General features: G+C 35.6%; 1 protein-coding gene across 2 annotated transcripts in view; it reads left to right on the forward strand.

The window, feature by feature from the left end:
- The window catches only part of DCDC1 (doublecortin domain containing 1), a 485161-nt gene that overhangs the window by 55806 nt on the left and 407787 nt on the right, over positions 1 to 21568 (forward strand). For both annotated transcript variants that reach the window (XM_053899858.1, XM_053899859.1), the window contains one exon: positions 6503 to 6708. In XM_053899858.1, coding sequence (XP_053755833.1) covers positions 6503 to 6708 — 206 coding nt within the window. The remainder of the gene's footprint in view (positions 1 to 6502; positions 6709 to 21568) is intronic.

Below are 21568 nucleotides of genomic sequence, written 5' to 3' on the forward strand. Positions count from 1 at the left end.
GTATAAAAATTTTTATATATTTCTAATAATCTTTCCATGTTTATCAGTATCAACAAAAATCTGGAAAATAGGAGGAATACCTTTAAAAAACTGTATATTTTTATGTTATAAATGATATTTTCAAATTTAGTTTAAAATGTACTGTATTATGTGCTTTTCCTACATCCATCAAGAGTTCTTTCAGAAAACTGATTTGAAACTTCAGAAATGTGATCTCTTGTTATTTTAGACTATTTTTAAGTGAGTAAAGTGTCCTTCCATGTTTGCAGGTAATAGAATTATAAATATATTTCTTTGATCAGAATAAGTTACATTGGAATAAAGGGTAGCCTTATTCATTGATTCATGCAGCACTTACTGAACACCTGCTCCATGCACTAGGTCGGCAGTGTATAGTTAGCTAAGGAAGCACACAATGATAATGATGGTACGGTGGGATTGCCAGTGGTAGACATCTGTACAAGGGAAGGGTGTCCAAGCTGGAAAAGGGTTTTTAAGAGAGATGACCTCCCCCCCAAATTAGTCTTGAGGAATATGTAAGCAATTACTTTAAATATACTTTGAGTTATTCCAGTTTACTCCACTCCTAAACCTTCATTTGGCAAGCAATTCTCCTTGGCAGGTTTCTTCTTTTCCTGAAGAAATTCTGTACTATTGTTGTCATCGATGAGCGTCAAGGTGGTAGATCTGTCATATTTAAGTTCATAATGGGGGTGCCTGGGTGGCTCAGTCGGTTGAGTGTCTGACTTCAGCTCAGGTCATGATCTCAGTTTGTGGGTTTGGGCCCCACATCCAGGCTCTGTTCTGACAACTCAGAGCTGGGAGCCTGCTTCACATTCTGTGTCTCCCTCTCTCTCTACTCCTCCCCCACTCATGCTCTGTCTCTGTCTCTCAAAAATAAATAAACGTTAAAAAAAATTAAGTTCATACTAGAAAGCTATAAGGAATAAAAATGGTAGGTGTATACACACAGGCAATAAAATTGATTTTGCATAATTAGTATGTTAAAAAAGTGACATAAAATTAAATTTCTACCAATTAAACATTTAAATCCACAGAAATGTTAACATTTAGTAACTGTGCCATGTGCAGTGAACTTATATATACTCTAATAATGAATATAGACTTGATTCCTACCTTCAAAGAGGTTAAGTATGGAAACAGAAACAGAATATATATTTGTAAAATATTTACATAATGTCAGATGGCTTATGCTCTTTCCTTAGTATGTAATACAGCACCTAAAATGTGGTATGTTCTCAAACATTACTGAATGAATGAATACATGAGTGAGTATGCTATAAGGAATCAGAGAGATGACAGACTGTTATGGGCTGGAGCACTAAAGGAAGATCTTAAACTGGATCTTGAGAAGGACTTGAGTCTGAATAGATGAAGAATGAACTTAAAAATGCCCTTGGTGTGGTGCTTGGGTGGCTCAGTCAGTTAAGTGTCTGACTCTTGAGTTCAGCTCAGGTCATGGTCTTGTGGTTCGTGAGTTCGAGCCCTTCATTGAGCTCTGTGTTGACAGTGCAGAGCCTGCTTGGGATTCTCTCTCTCTCTCTCTCTCTCTCTCTCTCTTCCTCTCTGCCCCTCCTCCACTCTTGCTCATTCACTCTCTCTCTGTCAAAATAAATAAGCTTTTTTTTTTTTTTTTTTTTTTTTTTTTTTTACTTGTGCTCTTGATGTAATTAAAAGACAATGAACGGATTGGCTTAGGTAAAATAGTGCTTTAAGCCACGGTAAGATAAAACCTGAAAATTTGGATAGTGTCAGGTTGTCAGTAAACTCTTCTGTTAGACATAAGTTTAAAGGAAGGAGCATATTTCTTGCACAGGGTCTGACACATAGGAAGGTTTAATAAATATTTCCTCATACCTGACAGACCGATTGGGTGACTGACTAGTGGAAAACTTCAAAAGCTAACTCCAAGAAGTTTCTCTTCAGGCAATGATAAAATTGATGTTTTAGGAAAATTCATCTATAATTGGAGTATAGGATGTCAGATATAAAGAAGGAAAATAAAATATGGTTAGGAAGTTCTTGTAGATGATAGAAGACTAAGAGAGAAATGCACAAGTGGGTCTGGCTGGGAATAGAAAGGAATGATAGTTTTAAGAGTTACTGTGTGTATAAACACAATTTCTTTATCCATTCATCAGTTGATGGACATTTAGGCTCTTTCCACAATTTGGCTATTGTTGAAAGTGCTGCTATAAACGTTGGGGTACAAGTGCCCCTAGGCATCAGCACTCCTGTATCCCTTGGGTAAATTCCTAGCAGTGCTATTGCTGGGTCGTAGGGTAGATTTATTTTTACTTTTTTGAGGAACCTCCACACTGTTTTCCAGAGGGGCTGCACCAGTTTGCATTCCCACCAACAGTGCAAGAGGGTTCCTGTTTCTCCACATCCTCTCCAGCATCTATAGTCTCCTGATTTGTTCATTTTAGCCACTCTGACTGACATGAGGTGGTATCTCAGTGTGGTTTTGATTTGTATTTCCCTGATGAGGAGTGACGTTGAGCATCTTTTCATGTGCCTGTATATGTACAATGGAATACTACTTGGCAATGAGAAAAAATGAAATATGGCCTTTTGTAGCAAAGTGGATGGAACTGGAGAGTATTATGCTAAGTGAAATAAGTCATACAGAGAAAGACAGATACTGTATGTTTTCACTCTTATGTGGATCTTGAGAAACTTAACAGAAGACCATGGAGGAGGGGGAGGGGGAAAAAGTTAGAGAGGGAGGGAGGCAAACCATAAGAGACTCTTAAAAATTGAGAATAAACTGAGGGTTGTTGGGGGGTGGGAGGGAAGGGAAAGTGGGTGATGGGCATTGAGGAGGGCACCTGTTGGGATGAGTACTAGGTGTTGTATGGAAACCAATTTGACAATAAATTTCATATTAAAAAAAAAAAGTTACCGTGAAGAAAGATAGCCAAGAGTTAGGTTTCTCTTCTTTGACTCTGTCTCAGGTCAGGTTCCCTCAAAGCAGAGCCTGAGATGGAGATTTATGTACAAGGGACTTAGTGAGGGAATACTCTCAGGTGAACCCTATAAAAGAGTGAGGGAAGCAACTAGAGTAGAGAAAGAAGTTCAGCCATGCCCTGTGTTCAGCTGAAGGCTAGCCTCAATCTGGAGTGGGAAGCATAGCACAGAGTTGCCCCTCCTTAAGGCAAGGGGACTGGCCATATGTCCCCTAGTCAGTCAGTCATTGGCTGTAGGCTGTACCTGTGGGTAGGAGATAAGAGACCACCACATCACAGGCATTTCCTGGCTAGATGGCTGGTTCCTTTCAGCCAAGGGCAGTTGTTAGGAGAAGGTTGCAGTTGTGAGGTGTTAGAGGCCATGACTCACAGCAGCTGGAGTTTGGGGGCACTAGCCCGGTAAAAGGAATTTGGTTGGGGGGGACTACCAGTGTCATCTACTCTCTCCTATAGTCTGTTTTTCATAGGTGCCCTGTCAAGAACCTTCCAATAGCTTCCCTTTACATCCAGAATAAAATGCTCTTCTCCCAGACTTTTATGACTAACTTCTCATTGTTCATACCTCACTACTCGGCAGTCACCTCTTCAGAGAGACCTTCCACTGTCTGTCTTTCCCCCAAGAGACTGTAATCTGCACAAGTTATTCTGTCCTGTTCCCAGCTATCACCCTGGTGCATTGATAAATTGGCACCCAATAAATGTAAATATCATTGAATGACTAAGCAATTGGTTGGAGAGAAATGATTGGGAAGTAAAGGTTTAAGATCTTTCTGAGATAATGGACAACTGTGAAAGAAGTGGAAACACTGACAGGAATAAGAGATGTGAAAGTATGTCCAACTTGTGGAAAGCTGTGAAATTTTGTTTAAGATAACAGAAGAAAATGTATGGTAGAGTCAAATAGTGTAGTGATTAGGAGTACAGTTTCTAGAACTAAGTTCATATCCTGCTGCCACCACCTGCCAGCTGCAAGATCTTGCTCAAGTTACTTAACTTCTCTGTGCCTCAGTTTCCTCACCTGTAAATGAGGATAATTATATTTTCTACCTCATAAACTTGTTGAGAGGACATCATGAGCTAGTGTTTATAAATCATATAAAACAGGGTATGGCTAACAGTCAGCCTGGTTTGAGTGGAATTTAAGGAGTGTACAAGGAGGAGAGAAGCCAGGCTGGGACTCGGGTGAGATGAGTGATGCACCTGCGTGACAAAATTTAAGGAGGCAGTTACTGAGGGTTGTACACTTGCACAACTGAGCATGTTTCTTTCAGTTTTGCATTCTTGGCCCTTCACTTGTCTCACCCTCATCCTGACCCTGGTCTTGGTCATCAAAGGGGAAAATACTTTATTGGTAAGATTTTTTATTTTTTTTAAATTTAATTTATTTTTTAAATTTACATCCAAGTTAGTTAGCATATAGTGCAACAATGGTTTCAGGAGTAGATTCCTTAATGCCCCTTACCCATTTAGCCCATCCCCACTCCCACAATGTTATGCAACCACCGTTTCTATCTAGTTTTAAAACATTTCCATCATTCCAAAATAAAACTTCTAAATTTTATTTTAATGTTTTATTTATTTTTGAGAGAGAGAGAGAGAGAGAGGCAGAGTACAAGTGGGGCAGGGGCAGAGAGAGAGGGAGACACAGAATCTGAAGCAGGCTTCTGACTCTGAGCTGTCAGCAAAGAGCCCCACGTGGGGCTCGAACTCGTGAACCATGAGATCATGACATGAGCTGAAAAGTCAGAAGCTTAACCAAATGAGCCACCTAGGTGCCCCATAAAACTTACCTATTAAATTTTTCTCCATTCCCCCCTCCTCCCACCCCTGCAATTATTAGGCTGCATTTTGTTTCTATGAATTTACCTGTTCTAGATATTTCATATGATGGAATTACATAGTATGTTGCCTTTTATGTCTAGCTCCTTTCACTTATAATGTTTTGAGGTTCATCCACATTGTAGCGAATATCAGTACTTCATTCCTTTAGTTGCTGAATAATATTCCATTGTATGTATATACTACATTTTATTTATCCATTCATCCATTGGTAGATATTTGGTTTATACCTTTTGGCTATTGTGAATAGTGTTGCTATGAACATGCATGTATATGTATTTATTTGAGTACCTGTTTTCAGTTCTTTGGGGCATATATGAACTCCTTAATGTCTAGCTTATTTTTCTAATTCTAATTCCTATCAATTTCAGATTATAATAATTTCTGTAAAATTATTTTTCCTCTTCTTAAAGGCTTACTCATATCTATAATCTTAGTTTATTCTGAAAGTTTTGCTCACATTTCTACCCACTGTATATATATGTGTGTGTGTGTGTGTGTGTGTGCGCACGCGCATGTATGTGTGTATGAAAGAAAAAGAGAAACACAGTATTTTGTTGTTTTTTTAACATTTAATGTAAACATTCTGGGACTTGAAGGTCCCAGAACCAGTGGCTTGTGTTTCATATCAATACTTGCAGATTTTATGTAAAGCACCATTTCTAGGTCCACGAGGCCATGGTTCTTTCAAGGTAAGTGCTAACAGACAAGAGTTGTTTAGAAATTTGGGAAAACAAGTCCAACTATTTTCAATTGTATACAAATACAATTTAATTTCTCTCATTAGGACAAATAAAGAACAGATGAGGGAGGGATCATCGTAATTATAAAATCACATACATTTAATAACTTATATGAAAAGAAAATATCTAAAATAAATTGAATGTAACAAATAAAAAATAACACAGGTGTAAATTATTTATTTATGAAATGAAACTTTTTGCAAAGGAGGCATGCTGAGAGCAACTTATCCTCACATTCTCAGAGTCATGCATAATCGTTTAGTTGCGCTCCCGTTAATATGAGTGGGAGTTTTGAAACTTAAATTCCTAAACACATCTTTGAAAAGGAATAGGTCAAAGTAAACAGTTAATGCAGAGCTGGTTTTCATCATTAGTGAAATATTTTGAATCTCTCACCAATGATGTCCCAGAAGTCACCTTCTTTCTAGTCACAGGAGAAGAATTATGTATAAGGTTACTGTTTGGAGGTCATCATCTTTAAAAATCACATGGATAATAAATCATATTAAGGAGAAAATAAAGCATTTCCCAACCCTAAAGAACACAGAAGTTCAGGACCCATATTGCTTTATGGTAAGCAAAGGACCTTGGAACTTTCAGTGGACCCTTTCAGCCCAGAGCCTCTGATCAGTGATAGAGGCATGCTAAGGTGAATTTTAATTAGGACTAAATTGTGGTATTACTCTTTCATACCCTGAACATCTGTTCCCTTCAGAAATGATGATTTATGCAGGCTATCAGAGCAGACAGCTTGCTACAGCTTATGTCACGGTTATTGGGAAGCTGGTGGTAGCATTTCAGAAAACCAGTGTCTAAATGGAGACTGGCCTGTGTATATGATATAGGTAAGAGGGGGAGGGGAAACATGGTGTGTCCATTTCTAGTTTTGTAGCCAAATACTGACTTGACTTAAAAAAAATTCTCTTCTAGACCATCTGTTGTTAATGAAGAAAGTAACTTGGACAATGAATGGCCTGATGTTTCCTACTGATGTCAAAAGACAGAAAACCAAGCCTGTTCTTTCTGTTAGAATGAAGAAACTCACTGAGAAGACCTCAATCCGAATTCTGTTCTTTAAGAATGGCCTGGGGCAAGATGGGCATGAGATCACAGTGGGAAAGGAAACAGTGAAAAAGGTAATTTTGTATTAAATATTAAAGTATAAATTAAATTTCAAAGTTTTCATGGCTTTTGAAATGTGTTGGTGTTTTCTTTTAAATATCAATATCAACTAATAAACTGAAATATTAAGAAGGTATTAATAGAATGCAAAAATTTAGCTGCTTAGAAGCATGCTTATTGTACTAATGTAAATTACCTTAGTAAAGCAACAAGATTTCTTTGGCTAACCTATACTTGGGCATTTACCTAGGTAAAAGTTATGTTTACACTTAGGGAAACACTCTAGTTGGTTACAATATTTTGTAGAATATTTAGATTGAAGCCAATCTAATGTAGCTTCAAATCTCAAATCTATTCCTTTTTGCTTAAAATAAGACCTAGAAGTACCCCCGGCTTCTTGAATGAGTAAGTAAAGTCCAATATAACTAAAATTCCATTTAAAAGTATCCATATGCATTTTTAAGCAAATCTAGGTGGGTCTAAGAAAAATCATGTAACAGTCCAGCAAACCTTCAGAAACAAATTTTGTCATATAAATGCATGTTTTTAAAAGGGTGCTTGTATTTCCCAGATCATCTTTGATCTGACAAAACTATGGAAGAACTAATGGGAGTTTGAAGAAAAAAAAATTTTTTACAGATAAGGATTTTTCAATCAATCTAAAGCATCCTTATAATAACAACTAAAATTTATTAAATATGTATTAGAGAGCTGGTGAAACATAACCAAACTGTCTAGGTTTTAATCCTGGCTCTGTCACGGAATCAATGACTTTGGACACCTTACCTTCTCTGAGCCTCAATTTCTTTATTTAAAAAATGGGGATAATAATAGCACCTACTTCAGAGAAGTAATATAAAGATTCAATATGATATTATGCATGGAGTGCAATGGCCCATACCCAGAAATTTCTCAATAAATATATGTTATTCTTATCTTTAGGACTCATATATATATATATATATATATATACATCTAATTATTTCTCTTACTAATGGGAGGCATTTATTATGAAATCAAGATAGGTATAAATCATTTTGTTATACCTGAGTATTTTCAAAATGACTCTTGCTTGAAGTAGGTGAACAGTTGACTAGATATTGGAAATTGTTCTTATTGAGATATCTATTTCATCATCTTCTTATTTTACAACCACAATCCTGAGGATCTAGGAAACCAGGTTTTATTTCCTTCTTACCTTCAGATTTGGATTATGAGTAAAACAAGGGATATTACACACCAGAACAAATTGCTAAGGCAACTTGTACCATCTTCCCTGGAGATTTTGAAAACTAGAGAAGATGGACATATCTCTGGGATTGTTAAAATGCAGTCATTCTTGGGGATAGAAGCTAGATTAGACAGCTTCTTGAGTTCACTTCAGTTCAATCTTTGTAATTCTACACCTTGGTGGTAAAATGGGGGTAATAGTCACTCTTAAAGATTACATGTTCTTAGATGAAAGGTGAGTATAAATAAAAGTGTCACTGCTATTTTGCTTTTTGACTCTAGAGAGCAATTTATTTAAAACCGGATGATCAAGCAATTCTTTAGCTTATTTTTTAAGCTTTATTTAGTTTAAATTTTATAAATTGTAAGGAATTTTCACAATTTATAAAACTCAGGACATGATTCAGTAATAAGTGTGTTTGTAAATATTTGATTAAATATCACTTTTAATATAGCATAAGGAATATAGTCAATAATAATGTAATAACTTTGTGTGGTAACAGATGGAGATGACATTTATTATGGTGAGTACTACATAATGTATAGAACTGTCAAATCACCTGAAACTAATATAAACATTTTATGTCAACTATACTTCAAATAAAAAATACTAAATAAATAAATACTATTGATAAGAACAAGGTAAAGGATAGGCAGCAACAGAATCCCAGCCTTGATTATCAATAGAATTTTTTGGAGGGGAAAAATAAGACTAGCTAATTATTTTGTAAATAAAATTTAAATTTTGATAGTTATATTGATAATCACAAGATAATGCCATACCAAGTCAATAATAGGAATAAAAAAGTGACATGGTCATAGGAGAAACCCAAATTATTTTCTCTTTTGTGATAAAATATTAGGAATGTCAGGGATTAGTAGCTATTTTTAGATTATTAAAAAGTAATAAAAAACTAGAATAGGGTCTAAAAGACTCTATATGGTGAAGGCTGTTACAGTGGGATAAAGAGAAAATTACTGAAGATGATAGTAAAGTAAGACAGTTAAGTCATAAAAGTCTTCTCTGAGCTCAGAATGGAACCATGGGAAAATGACTGTATTTAAATCTTAAGTGCAAAATCAGAAGGAAATCCACTTATGTATTTTAGGGGTTAAGTAATTAAGAAGTTTGAAATGAGGGCCAAAGTGATATATTTCTTCACTAAACTCTGGAATATTTGAGCTATGGCCCATCTCTTTGAAACTTGAATCAGACGATTTTAGAATTACTTGGTATGGTTTAATAATCACACAGAACTTGCTACTGTGAGGTATAGGTTAAATATATGTATCCAGGGGTTGAAAAAGGTATTAAGAAAAACTTGTGGGCACAAAATGCAAAGTTAATGGAAAATGAAAAATGTCTGTTCCAGATACATACCTTTTTTTTTTTTTTGCCAAATTAGTACTCTTTTATTTAATTTATTTTTTAAATTTTTATTTAATTTAGTTTTTTAATTTATATCCAAGTTAGTCAGCATATAATGCAACAATGATTTCAGGAGTAGATTCCTTAATGCCCCTTACCCATTTAGCCCATCCCCCTTCCCACAACCCCTCTAGTAACCCTCTGTTCTCCATACTTAAGAGTCTCTTATCTTTTGTCCCCCTTCCTGTTTTTATATTATTTTTGCTTCCCTTCCCTTATGTTCGTCTGTTTTGTATCTTAAAGTCCTATATGAGTGAAATCATATGATACTTGTCTTTCTCTGACTGACTAGTTTCGCTTAGCATAGTACTGTCTAGTTCCATCCACGTAGTTGCGAATGGCAAAATTTCATTCTTTTTGATTGCCAAGTAATACTCCATTGTGTGTGTGTGTGTGTGTGTGTATATATATATATGTATATATATACATATATATACCACATCTTCTTTATCCATTCATCTATCGGTAGAAATTTGGGCTTTTTCCATAGTTTGGCTATTGTTGATAATGCTGCTATAAACATTGGGGTGCATGTGCCCCTTTCAAACAGCACACCTGTATCCCTTGGATAAGTACCTAGTAGTGCAATTGCTGGTCATAGGGTAGTTCTATTTTTAATTTTTTGAGGAACCTCCATACTGTTTTCCAGAGTGACTGCACCAGTTTGCATTCCCACCAGCAGCGCAAAAGGGTTCCTCTTTCTCCACATCCTCACCAATATCTGTTGTTGCCTGAGTTATTCATGTTAGCCATTCTGACAGGTATGAGGTGGTATCTCATTGTGGTTTTGATTTGTATTTCCCTGATGATGAGTGATGTTGAGCCTTTTTTCATGTGTCGGTTGGCCATCTGGATGTCTTCTTTGGAGAAGTGTCTATTCATGTCTTTTGCCCATTTCTTCACTGGATTATTTGATTTTTGGGTGTTAAGTTTGATAAGTTCTTTATAGATTTTGGATACTAACCCTTTATCTGATATGTCGTTTGCAAGTATCTTCTCCCATTCCATCAGTTGCCTTTTGGTTTTGCTGATTGTTTCCTTCATTGTGCAGAAGCTTTTTATTTTGATGAGGTCCCAATAGTTCATTTTTGCTTTTGTTTCCCTTGCCTCTGGAGAGGTGTTGAGTAAGAAGTTGCTGTGGCCAAGATCAAAGAGGTTTTTGCCTGCTTTCTCCTTGAGGATTTTGATGGCTTCCTGTCTTACATTTAGGTCTTTCATCCATTTTGAGTTTATTTTTGTGTATGGTGCAAGAAAGTAGCCCGGGTTTATTCTTCTGCATGTCGCTGTCCAGTTTTCCCAGCACCACTTGCTGAAGAGACTGTCTTTATTCCATTGGATATTCTTTCCTCCTTTGTCAAAGATTAGTTGGACATACATTTCTGGGTCCATTTCTGGGTTCTGTATTCTGTTCCATTGATCTGAGTGTCTGTTTTTTTGCCAGTTCCATATTGTCTTGATGATTATAGCTTTGTAATACAGCTTGAAGTCCGCAGATACGTAAATTTTTAAAGTTAACATTGTGGTGGATAAGTTTTATTTTCCCTCAGTTATCTCTTAGATTCATTGTCAGAGAAGTGGTATTAACTGTGTCAATTATTTTATTATCTAGGGTATCATCTCCTTTGAGAAATCTTTATAGATTTCAAATTTCTTTATATTTTTTATTCCCAGCTAATAGTTTTTTATTTGTTTTTTTGCTTGGTTTTCTATGTACTGTCATAAATGAGATTGCAATGGTGGAGAAGACAGTGAAAAAGATAATGAGTGAATGAAAGAATGAAAAAGTGTCCTAATCCCTTGGTCAGTCCAGTTTGAATTGATTGTTCTCTATAACCTATACCCTGGGATCTTTCTTCACCTTCAACCTGGGCATTATCTTTCCACCTCTCCTCTGTTGGATCCCTCTTTCCTACTTTTGCATCTTTCTCTACCTTCATTTAGTTTATTATATACATATTCCAGATGGAGACATCAGATACTTATGGCAGACACAGGGCCTTCAGTATTTATCAAAGTGTGCTACACAGAACACCTGCATCCGAATTATCTAGACTATGTGTTAAAAATTCAAACTGGTGTCCCCCATTCCAAGCCTATTAAATTCAGAATCTCTTGAGTGTGGGGTCTGGGAATCTGAATTTCAACAAATATCTCCAACTAAGTTTGAGAACTCCTGTTCTAGTATTCTAAAACTTCAAACTTACCAATTAATGGAAATCTTAATAGATTATCTGTTTGTTTTCCCATACTTCTCATGTGGTTTAAGAGAAGGAAAATAAGTTGTATGACAGAGAAAACAGGTTATGTGAAATTAGATCACTGGTTGCTGGATTAGAACTAGTGCAGGGAGTTAAGAAATCAGGAAAAGGAAAAATTCTGCAAGTTAGCAGGAAGGGAGTAGTGTGTGTGGCAACTCTGACTTAGAAAAAATTAGCATTCCCTTAACATTTGTATGTAAACATAATTCATTTTTGTGATTTCTCCTTGTTACTACCAAAAAACGACATAAATATTGAGAGAATATTTCATATATGACTATCAAGGTATAAATAAATAATGGACTTTATCAGATGCCCTTAAATCAGGAAAATCTAGACTTTTATGATGCTTACATGTGTTAATTGGAAAAATAACTCAGTAAGCCTAAACAAACAAACAAACAAAATAAGACTTTAAGAAAATGTTCCAGTTTAATGAACTTAATTGTATGATTTAATTGAAAAAAATACAACATAATAGCATTATTATGGAATGTTCACACACAAATCAGTAACAGAGCAGAGATTTTTCCAATAGTGTGAGTAAAGGAATTTAGAGAACATTTTAAGAGATTTGTAAGGGAGCACCTGGAGTAACAAAATTTGATTAAGGATGCTTACCATGGATTCTGACAGGGGAAGTCATGCATAATTAGTATATTGGAAATTCTTTAAAGAGCTTTTTATGATGGATGAGGAAAAGCCCGTTGATACTATTATTGTTTTAAAACTTAGTCTAGTGTTCATACTGGGTATTAATACTAGATTTCAAAATATGAAACAGAGTTTTTAAAATATGGAATTTGGTGCTATAGTTCATTTTGGAGGTGTGGATAGCCAATTTTGTTCTATTTGTCGTCAATATTTTGGTTATACAATTGGATTATTTTAGAATATTATAAATAATTATTTTGTAGTGATAATCTTTTTTTCTTGAATAAAATCGTAAGTGGGGTGATGGGATGTGAATTTCCTCAGCTAAAATAAAAGCAAAACAGAATTTTCAGTTTACAGATTTACTTTACAGATGACACTTAAGGACAGATAATCCTTAACATTATGCTTTAACTCCCCTAAACAGTTAAGACATAAACATAATATTAAATCTGAAAAGATGGGGCACCTGGCCGGCTCAGTCAGAAGAGCATGTGACTTATGATCTTGGGGTTGTGAGTTTGAACCCCACATTGGGTGTAGAGCTTACTTCAATTAAAAAAAACTTTTTTAAGAATCTGAAAAGGTAAAATTTATTTTTATTAATCTATTAAAATTACCTTATAGTTTTTATATTTACATTTTATATTTTAATACACTTTAATTGGCAAGCACATATAACAGTAATGATTAAATCAGAGGATTTGTTAAATGAGTTTACATACAAAGATTTATTAGATTATCTTCTATACATATCTTCCCATTAAAGTACCTTTGGTGAACTTTATCTAATTTCTGGACATTAAGGTCACAGATTTTATGAGATAATCTAATTAAGCAACTCAGAAAACTGAGACTTAGAACAGTTGTCTGTCCTATCCAAAGTGGATCAGCTGGAATAGCTAGGACTGGAGCCCATTTTCTGAGTTCTAGAACAGTATTTTTTTAGTTATGGGGAAATGCCACAAATATTGTTTTTATTACATTTTAATTCCTGTGTGTCCTCGTTTAAATATGAGTTAACATAACCATGAAAATAACATGAAACATCTGTTTGTAATCATAACAGAATAACTAGTATCAGACTAGCCATCCCATTTTAAATGACTTGAATTGGAAAAAATATATGAAACAATAATTTTTAGACATGAGATAATGAGGAGTCAAGATTGAGAGAAGAAAAATTGAAGTGAGTCCTACAATTGACCCCATCTTTATACCTGGAGGTAGTTTTTGGACCTGTGGTATAGGGAAAGATAATCCAAGAAAACACAGTATTCTCCCCAAGCTGAGGAGAAAGACAAGAAAGTTGTAAGAGGTAGAAATATCAGGAATTTTCCCTGAAATGCCATAAATGAGGGAGCTATTTAGGTAATAGTCCCTATAGGTCCCTTTGTGTCTTTGACTAGATATTAAGTTGTTTATGTACGAGGTGAACTCTACAAGGTTTGGCATAAACAACTAACTACCAGGGAAAAAACAACTAATGGGGATGTGAAAAGGAAATAACTATGGAAGTATGCACAGGGTGGGGATACAATTGTGTTTTGACCTGTCAGAGGAGAGAGATTTTGTTGAACATATGGAAAATTCACAAAGATCCCTGAAAAGGTAATCATTATCCAGGAGAAGAGTCAATCAATAGAAATAGACTCCCCAAGGAATGTCAAGGAATTAAAGAAAAATATGAATATAATATGAAGAGAAATGGAAACTAAAAATAGAATCAATGGAAGTTCTAGAATATCTTAAATGGAAAAAAAAAATCCACTGGGTGGGTTTTACACCAGATTAGACATTCGAGAAGAAAATATCAGTGAACTTCATGACAGTGTAATGGAAACTGTGCAAACTAAGTCTACTATAGAGAAGGAAAAGGAAAAGACTGAAAAAAGGACAGTGTCAGTAATTTGTGGGTTAATATCAAGCAGTCTTATAGATATATAATTGGAGCCTAGAAAGACTGGGGGGAAGGAGAATATATTTGAAGAAATAATGGCCAGAATTTTTTCTGAGTTCCTGAAAAATTTCAAACACAGATCTAAGAAGCTCAACGAAAGCCCAGGAGATGCAAAGGAATTAGAATAGTCAAATTTAGAAGAATTATACTACTTGACTTTAGCATTTATTATAAAGTAATCAAGATATAATGATTTTGGCGGGCATCTGGGTGGCTCAGCCGATTGAGTGTCCGACTTTGGCTTAGGTCATGATCTTGCAGTGTATGAGTTCAACCCCACATAGGGCTCTCTGCTGTCAAAGCAGAACCTGCTTCAGATCCTCTGTCCCCATCTCATTTTCCCTCCCCCACTTTTGCTCTCTCAAAACTAAATAAACATTGAAAAACAAAGATATAATGCTTTTGGATACAGATAAGGATACACATAAAAAGCAATGGAAGGAAACGGACCCACACATAGAGGCAAATTATTTTTGATAATTCATTGGGGAAAAGACAGTCTTTTTTTTTTTTTTCGAAAAGACGTCTTTTTAACAAATATTGCTGAAAATTAGTTATCTGTGTTAAAAATTATCTTGATCCATACCTCATACTATCACAAAACCTAATTTAAATATTGATCAGAGATCTAATCATCAAAATTAAAACTAACAGTTCTAGGAGGAAATCCTTACAATTTGAGGGTAGGCAAAGACTTCTTAGATGGGACTAAAAACATATGAACTAAAAAATAAAAAAGATTAAATGTGCCTTATCCAAACAAACACACACAAAAAGAAAACTTCTCTTCAAAAGACAACATTAATAAAATGAAAAGTCTAGCCAGAGATTGGGAGAAAATAATCAGAAAACACACATCTGACAAAAACAGAACAAAATTTGTATTCATAATATATCAAGATCTCTGACAACTCAATAGAAGACCAACAACACAATTAAAAAAATACACTTTACTGAAAAAAAAAACCCATAGAAATCAACCATAAGAACATGAAAAGATGTTCAACAGTAGTCATCAAAGAAATACAAATTAAATGCAGAATTAGGTTCCACTATGCACACATTAGAATGGCTAAAATTTTAAAAAGACTGGTAATAATACTAAGTGTTGGTGAGTATGTGGAGTAACTGAAAGTCTCACATAATAGCAAATGAGAATGCAAAATGATATAGCCACTTTGCAAGCCAGTTTGGCAATTTCTCATAAAGTTAAACATATACTTACCACACAATCTAGCAATCCCCTTTCTAGGTATTTACCTAGTAGAAATAATGTTTATCAATGCAAAGACTTCTGGTGAATGTTCAGTGTAGCTTTATTCATAAAAGCCCCAACTAGAAACTATGGAGAAGTCCATCAACAAATGATTGGACAGTCTTTTGCCTGTTGGCTGAGGCCTGTCGTACACCGCTTCAGGGAGGGGCTCCACTGCAACCATGGGCTTGTTGCTTTTCTGGGCACCACTCCCCCCACCCCACTCTGCCTGCCTGACATGGTGTGCTATTGCACCAATTCCTCCCCGGCTCTTGTGCACTGCTCTGAGCAGCATCACTCTTTAGATCAGAAAGCTGGTGGGCACTATGGAGAAGAAATAAAACAATAAAAAAATAGAGGAGGTGCTGGATGAGGGGGAAGAGAAATATGTGGTGGAAAAAGTTCTTGACGGTTGAATGACAAAGGGCGAAGTGGAGTATCTTCTAAAGTGGAAGGAGTTCTCAGATAACATGTGGGAGCCAGAAGAGAGCCTGGATTGCCCTGATCTCATTGCCAAGTTTCTACAGTCACAGAAAACAGCACTTGAGACGGATAAACCAGAGGGAGGCAAGCTCAAAGCTGACTCTGATTCTGAAGATAAGGGAGAGGAGAGCAAACCAAAGAAAAAGAAGAGTCAGAAAAGCCACAGATTATTAGATCTACAGACTCGTGGAGAACTCATGTTCCTGATGAAATGGAACCCATTTCATAATGAAAGGCAGCCCATTATGTACTTTTCTGAGAAAGGCAAAGGGCCTTCCATGAAGGACAAAACTTACAGAGTGGGTGTGTGGGAGAGCAAAAGATACTGTAGATCTCCAAAGTACATCTATCTCCACAATCCACAACCTTCTTCCCAATACTGTTAACTCTGCATTTTTACAGTGTAGCATGTGTATAGTTTTTGGCTGTTACTAGTGTATTATTTGGGGCTGTGACTAGTGTATTATTTGGGGTTGGGAAGGAACAGAGATGGGTAGGATTTTTTTTGTTAAAATTTGAGATCTGACTGGGGAAATGGTAAAACAATGAAAAGAATAAACCAGCAGTGATTTGGTTCTGTGTCCAGAATATTTTATCTTTTCAAAAATGTCATTGGCAACCTAAATGAGGACTATGAGAAACTGTTTAAAAGCTGTGAATGCTGGAAATTTATAAGCCAAGGTATTCCCTTCTTGAGCTTAATGCTGTTCCCAACAAAGTACTAAACCAGTTAATAAATTACCAAAGCTGCCATTTGGGGAATGGAAATTGGTTGAGGAGGGAAAGTCTTATTGGAGCATATAGGCAGATCGTTCTGTCTTAGAGGTGCAAATTTTTGAAATTGATAAGAAACCCTTTCTTTTCCGATTATGAAATGTTAAACATCAGTTTGTCTATCCAAGCCACTGGCTGAAGAATTTGGAGAGGGGAAGACGGTGCTATAGAAGGTGGAAGAGTAGGGAAAGACAAGGGCCCATGCTCCAAGGTTGGAAACTTCTTGGGGCCTGTTATTTGAACTTTGACTTCTGAAATCAACAGGATTCAGTCACTGACAGTACAAGTTCATCAGATCACTTGAAGAATTGCATGATTTCAAAAGCCCTGGTCTCAGGAGATTAAACTTTCATACTGCCCCTACAGCATCCCAAGTGCTTTAAAGCCTTTCCATGCTGTGTAGCTTGCATACCCATCCCAGGACGGGAAAGGGGGAGAAATGTTGCAAGGCAGCCTATTCTGTACTTTTCTGAGAAAGGCAAAGGGCCTTCCATGAAGGATAAAACTTGCAGAATGAGAGCAAAAGATATTGTAGATCTCCAAAGTACATCTGTCTCCACAATCCACAACCTTCTTCCCAATAGTGTTAACTCTTCATTTTTACAGTGTAGCATGTACCAGGGGCAGTGGTTCACTTCGAAACACAAAACAAAACCAATTTTTTTTATTCTAATAATTAATACCCAAAATGCTGTCTTCAATCATGAGATCCATCAGTTCTCCGCATTGCCTAGACCTGCATCTAGAACTCCACTGTGAAATCTTGGTTTTAAACTTTATTTATTTTGAGAGAAGATGTGTGTGTGCATGCGCACAGAGGAGGGGCAGAGAGAGAGGGAGAGACAATCTCAAGCAGGCTTCACATTGTCAGCGCAGAGCCCAACCCAGGGCTCAAACCCATGAACCCAAAGGTTATGACCTGAACGGAAATCGGTCAGACGCCTAACTGACCAAGCCACCCAGGCGTCCCAAGAATTTCCATTGTAAAATCTTTTTAGGCATGTGTTAAATTTCTGTGAAAACTTTAATATAACTTCATACCACATTGTCAGTTTTGTCTTAATAAAACTATAGAATTATAATTCTTAAAAAAACAAATAAAAAGTAAATGAGTGCGTGAAAAAATTGTGATATATCCATACCAAAGAATATTGTTCAGCAATAATAAGGAGCAAATATTGTGGTAAGTGAAAGAAGCCAGATACAAAATAATACTTGCTATATGATTTCATTTGTGTGAAATTGTAGAAAAAAAACCCCTATTCTCTACTGACAGACAGGGATCAGTGGTTTCCTGGGACAAAGGGTACTGAATTGTGATTGGGAAAAGTCATGAGGAATTTTGGAGAGTAAAGGAAGTATTCTATATTTTGATTGTAGTGGTGATATATTTTTTTCTACCTGCATTGAACTGTATGCTTAAAATAGGTACAATTTATTTCATGTAAATTACATGTCAAAATAGTATATTTAAAAGGCAAATAACAAGGGTGCCTGACTGGCTATGTATTATGCATCAAAATAGTAGATTTAGGGGCACCTGGGTGACTCAGGTCATGATCTCATGGTTCATGGGTTCGAGCCCCTGCATCGGGTTCTGTGCCTACAGTTCAGAGCCTGACGCCTGCTTCGTATTGTGACTCCTTCTCTCTCTGCCCCTCCCCACCTGTGTTCTGTCTCTCTCTCTCAATTTTAAATGATAAGCTTTAAAAAAAAATAGTAGATTTAAAAAGCAAATAACAAGAGCCTGGCTGGCTCAGTCAGTGGACCAGGTGACTCTTGATCTCGGTGTTGTAAGTTTGAGCCCCATGTTGGGTGTAGAGATTGTTTAAAAATAAAAAAAAACATCTTTAGGGGCACCTGGATGGCTCAGTTGGTTAAGCGTCCAACTTCGGCTCAGATGGTGATCTCACAGTTTATGAGTTCGGACCCCATGTGGGTCTCTGTCTCTCAAAAATAATAAACATTAAAAAATTTAATAAAAAAATTTAAAAAATCTTTAAAAATGATAGTAAATAAATAAAAAACAGGTAACGGTATGCTTAGCATTATAAACATTTTAATGTAATCTGGGCTATTTAATTATTTTAAGAAGAGATTAAGGATAGAATATCTAAAGAGTATATATTAAAAGATTACTTGGAAAATCTCCTCTGGTTATCTATTTCTCATTCACATTTTAATAATAAAATGCCAGAACACCTACATTTCAAATTCACCAGAAATAATTGCTTTTACAAATCATAGTGATGTTCATTACTAGTAAGAGCACATAGTTAGATTTGTCATGCATTCTATCACCCACTCTTATGAGAATAAGACAAATAACAAACCAGTAAATTTATTTCCAGAATTTATTCAGAAAATTACCTTTAAGCTATTTAGTAAGATGGTTACAAATTCAGCCCAATCTCCTGGCATCTTCAGGTTGAAATAATGATCATATATTTTATTCTAAATCATTATAAAATGTTGGTCTTAGCAGAGAGTTATGCTAAGTACATTTTATTACATTTTAATTCTTTGAAAATTCACAATGTATTTGGCAGTCTTTCAGTTACCAAAAAAAAAAAAATCTGTTTTTACAGATTCCCTTTCTCAAAATATTCATGATAAATTGTATTCTCTTCTACTGAACAAGTATAATTAATTGCCAAAGGTGAAATACTTTTAGTAATTCAATGAATTATATTCATAATTATCCATTATTTTCACAGTTTTCAGCTTGCTAAATTTCTTTTAAAATTCTTCTCTGGGTTCTTAATTAAATGATTTGCTTTTTAGCTTTATATAGTGAGCACTGTTGTAATCTATTTGCTATACAAATACTGAGTTAGCTGAAACAATGTTCCTCATTTGAGGAACCTGGGCCAAAAAATTTTTTAATCTATTATTTAGGCTGACTTTAGCTGCAAATAACAGAGAATCCTAATTTAAACAGACTAAAGCAAAAAACAAATCAAAAAATCAAGAGTTAGGGCAGTTTCAAGTGTAGCATGATAGGATTCCAGTTAAATTATTTTTAATTTTCTGGATTTTATGCTCTTTCTGGATTTTCTGCCAGTGGCAGAAAAGGACTATCTCTTCCCTATGAATGATGAAGCCTTTCCCAGAAGTGCTTCCTTATTTCTCATTGGCAGAACTAGAATGGCAATACTCCTAAACTGACAGGAGACATGGGACTGCCATGATTGACCTAGGTCGATCAAGATAAGTGTAGCCTTCTTTGAGTCCAAAGGGGTAAAAATGAACCTCTAAATAAAATCAGGACACTGAGGATGGGACAACTAACAGAATTTGTACAAATGTGAAGACATTTTCTTATTTATTTCCTAAGGTCAGTATAAGGTTTGTGCTCTGGTAGTAAAAAGAAATGGAATTATTTGGAAATTTCCTTTTCTAGAATTACACATTCTTTAATTATAGCATAATTTGTCAGAAATTTTGTTTGCTAAATTTAACAGACTGTTAACAATATAAAATTCATGATGAAATGAGTGTAAATTAGACATAATGTGTATTAACTTCCATTAATTTGTTAATTCACAATATTTTTATGACTACTAATGAAGGCCAAGCACCTGGATCTAATGGTGAGTAAAACCAGCCATAGGTATATTCTCATGGAGCTTTTATTTATTTTAATGTTTATTTATTTGGACAAAAAGAGAGCACGTGTGTGAGTGGGAAAGAGACTGAAAGAGAATCCCAAGCAGGCTCCACTCTGAGTGTGGAGCTGACCCAGGGCTCGATCTGATGACCATTAGATCATGACCTGAGCCAATATCAAGGGTCGGATGCTTAAACTGACTGAGCCACCCAGTTGCCTCCTCATATAGCTTGTAGTATAGTGGTGGCAAAAGCCATTTGTATAAAGGTCACATTATTACTTTATTTTTTATAAAGATTTTAGTTTTAAGTAATCTCTACATCCAATGTGGGGCTCAAACTTAAAATCGCAAGATCAAGAGTCACATGGTCTACTGACTGAGCCAGCCAGGCACCCCTAAAAGCCTCATTACTGAATATGGAGTAGGTGGCATAAGGAAGTCATCTGAGAAGAGATAAGCAGAATTTATCTGGGTACGTACAGAGGATATTGAGTATGGTAACCTTTTCAAGCAGAGAGCACAGTATATCAAAAGACTATTGTAGGGTGAGCAGGATGAATCCCATAAATTAAAAGTTTAACATATGACCTGTCCTTGCAGAAAAGGTTACAGATTTTTCCTTCAAAGAACAGTGAGAATTCATGTAAGTGGTTTTAGTTAGGAGCAGAAAAGAAGGTAACCAGATTTACATTTTTTAATAAATTACTTTGGTGTTGTGGAAAACAGATTGGGTGGGCCAGGTAGATGCAGGGCAACTATTAGCTAACTATATTGCTAGAGTCCTGGTGACAGGAAATAGATGGAAAATATCATCATAGATGGAAATAGATGGAAAATATCTATATTGTCAGGAAATAGATGGAAAATAAAACATTGGGGCATTGGTTAGATTGCCTGAAAAGCTAATTTTGAGTGAGGCAGGAAGAAGGCTAGGACTGATCTTGAAGAACTGCAGTGAATGAATAGAGGAGGATGAACCTATGAAGAAGAAGAAAAAGGAGGACAAAACTTAGTAGATTATCATATTTCAGAATTCAAAGGTTAAAAAGAGTTGAGAGAAAGAGGAAACAGTCAAACACTATTGAAAAATAAAAATAAATGACAATTAAGAAAATGTTCTTTGGATTTGTCAACATGGTAGTCATTGGTAATCTTTGTGAGAGTGATTTCAGTAAAATAACACAGACAGTCAGACTGTAGTGGCCTCAGAACGAGTGGGA

The sequence above is a fragment of the Panthera pardus genome, unplaced genomic scaffold (assembly GCF_024362965.1).
Source record: "Panthera pardus isolate Hobbes unplaced genomic scaffold, ASM2436296v1 HiC_scaffold_12, whole genome shotgun sequence".
NCBI lineage: Eukaryota > Metazoa > Chordata > Mammalia > Carnivora > Felidae > Panthera > Panthera pardus.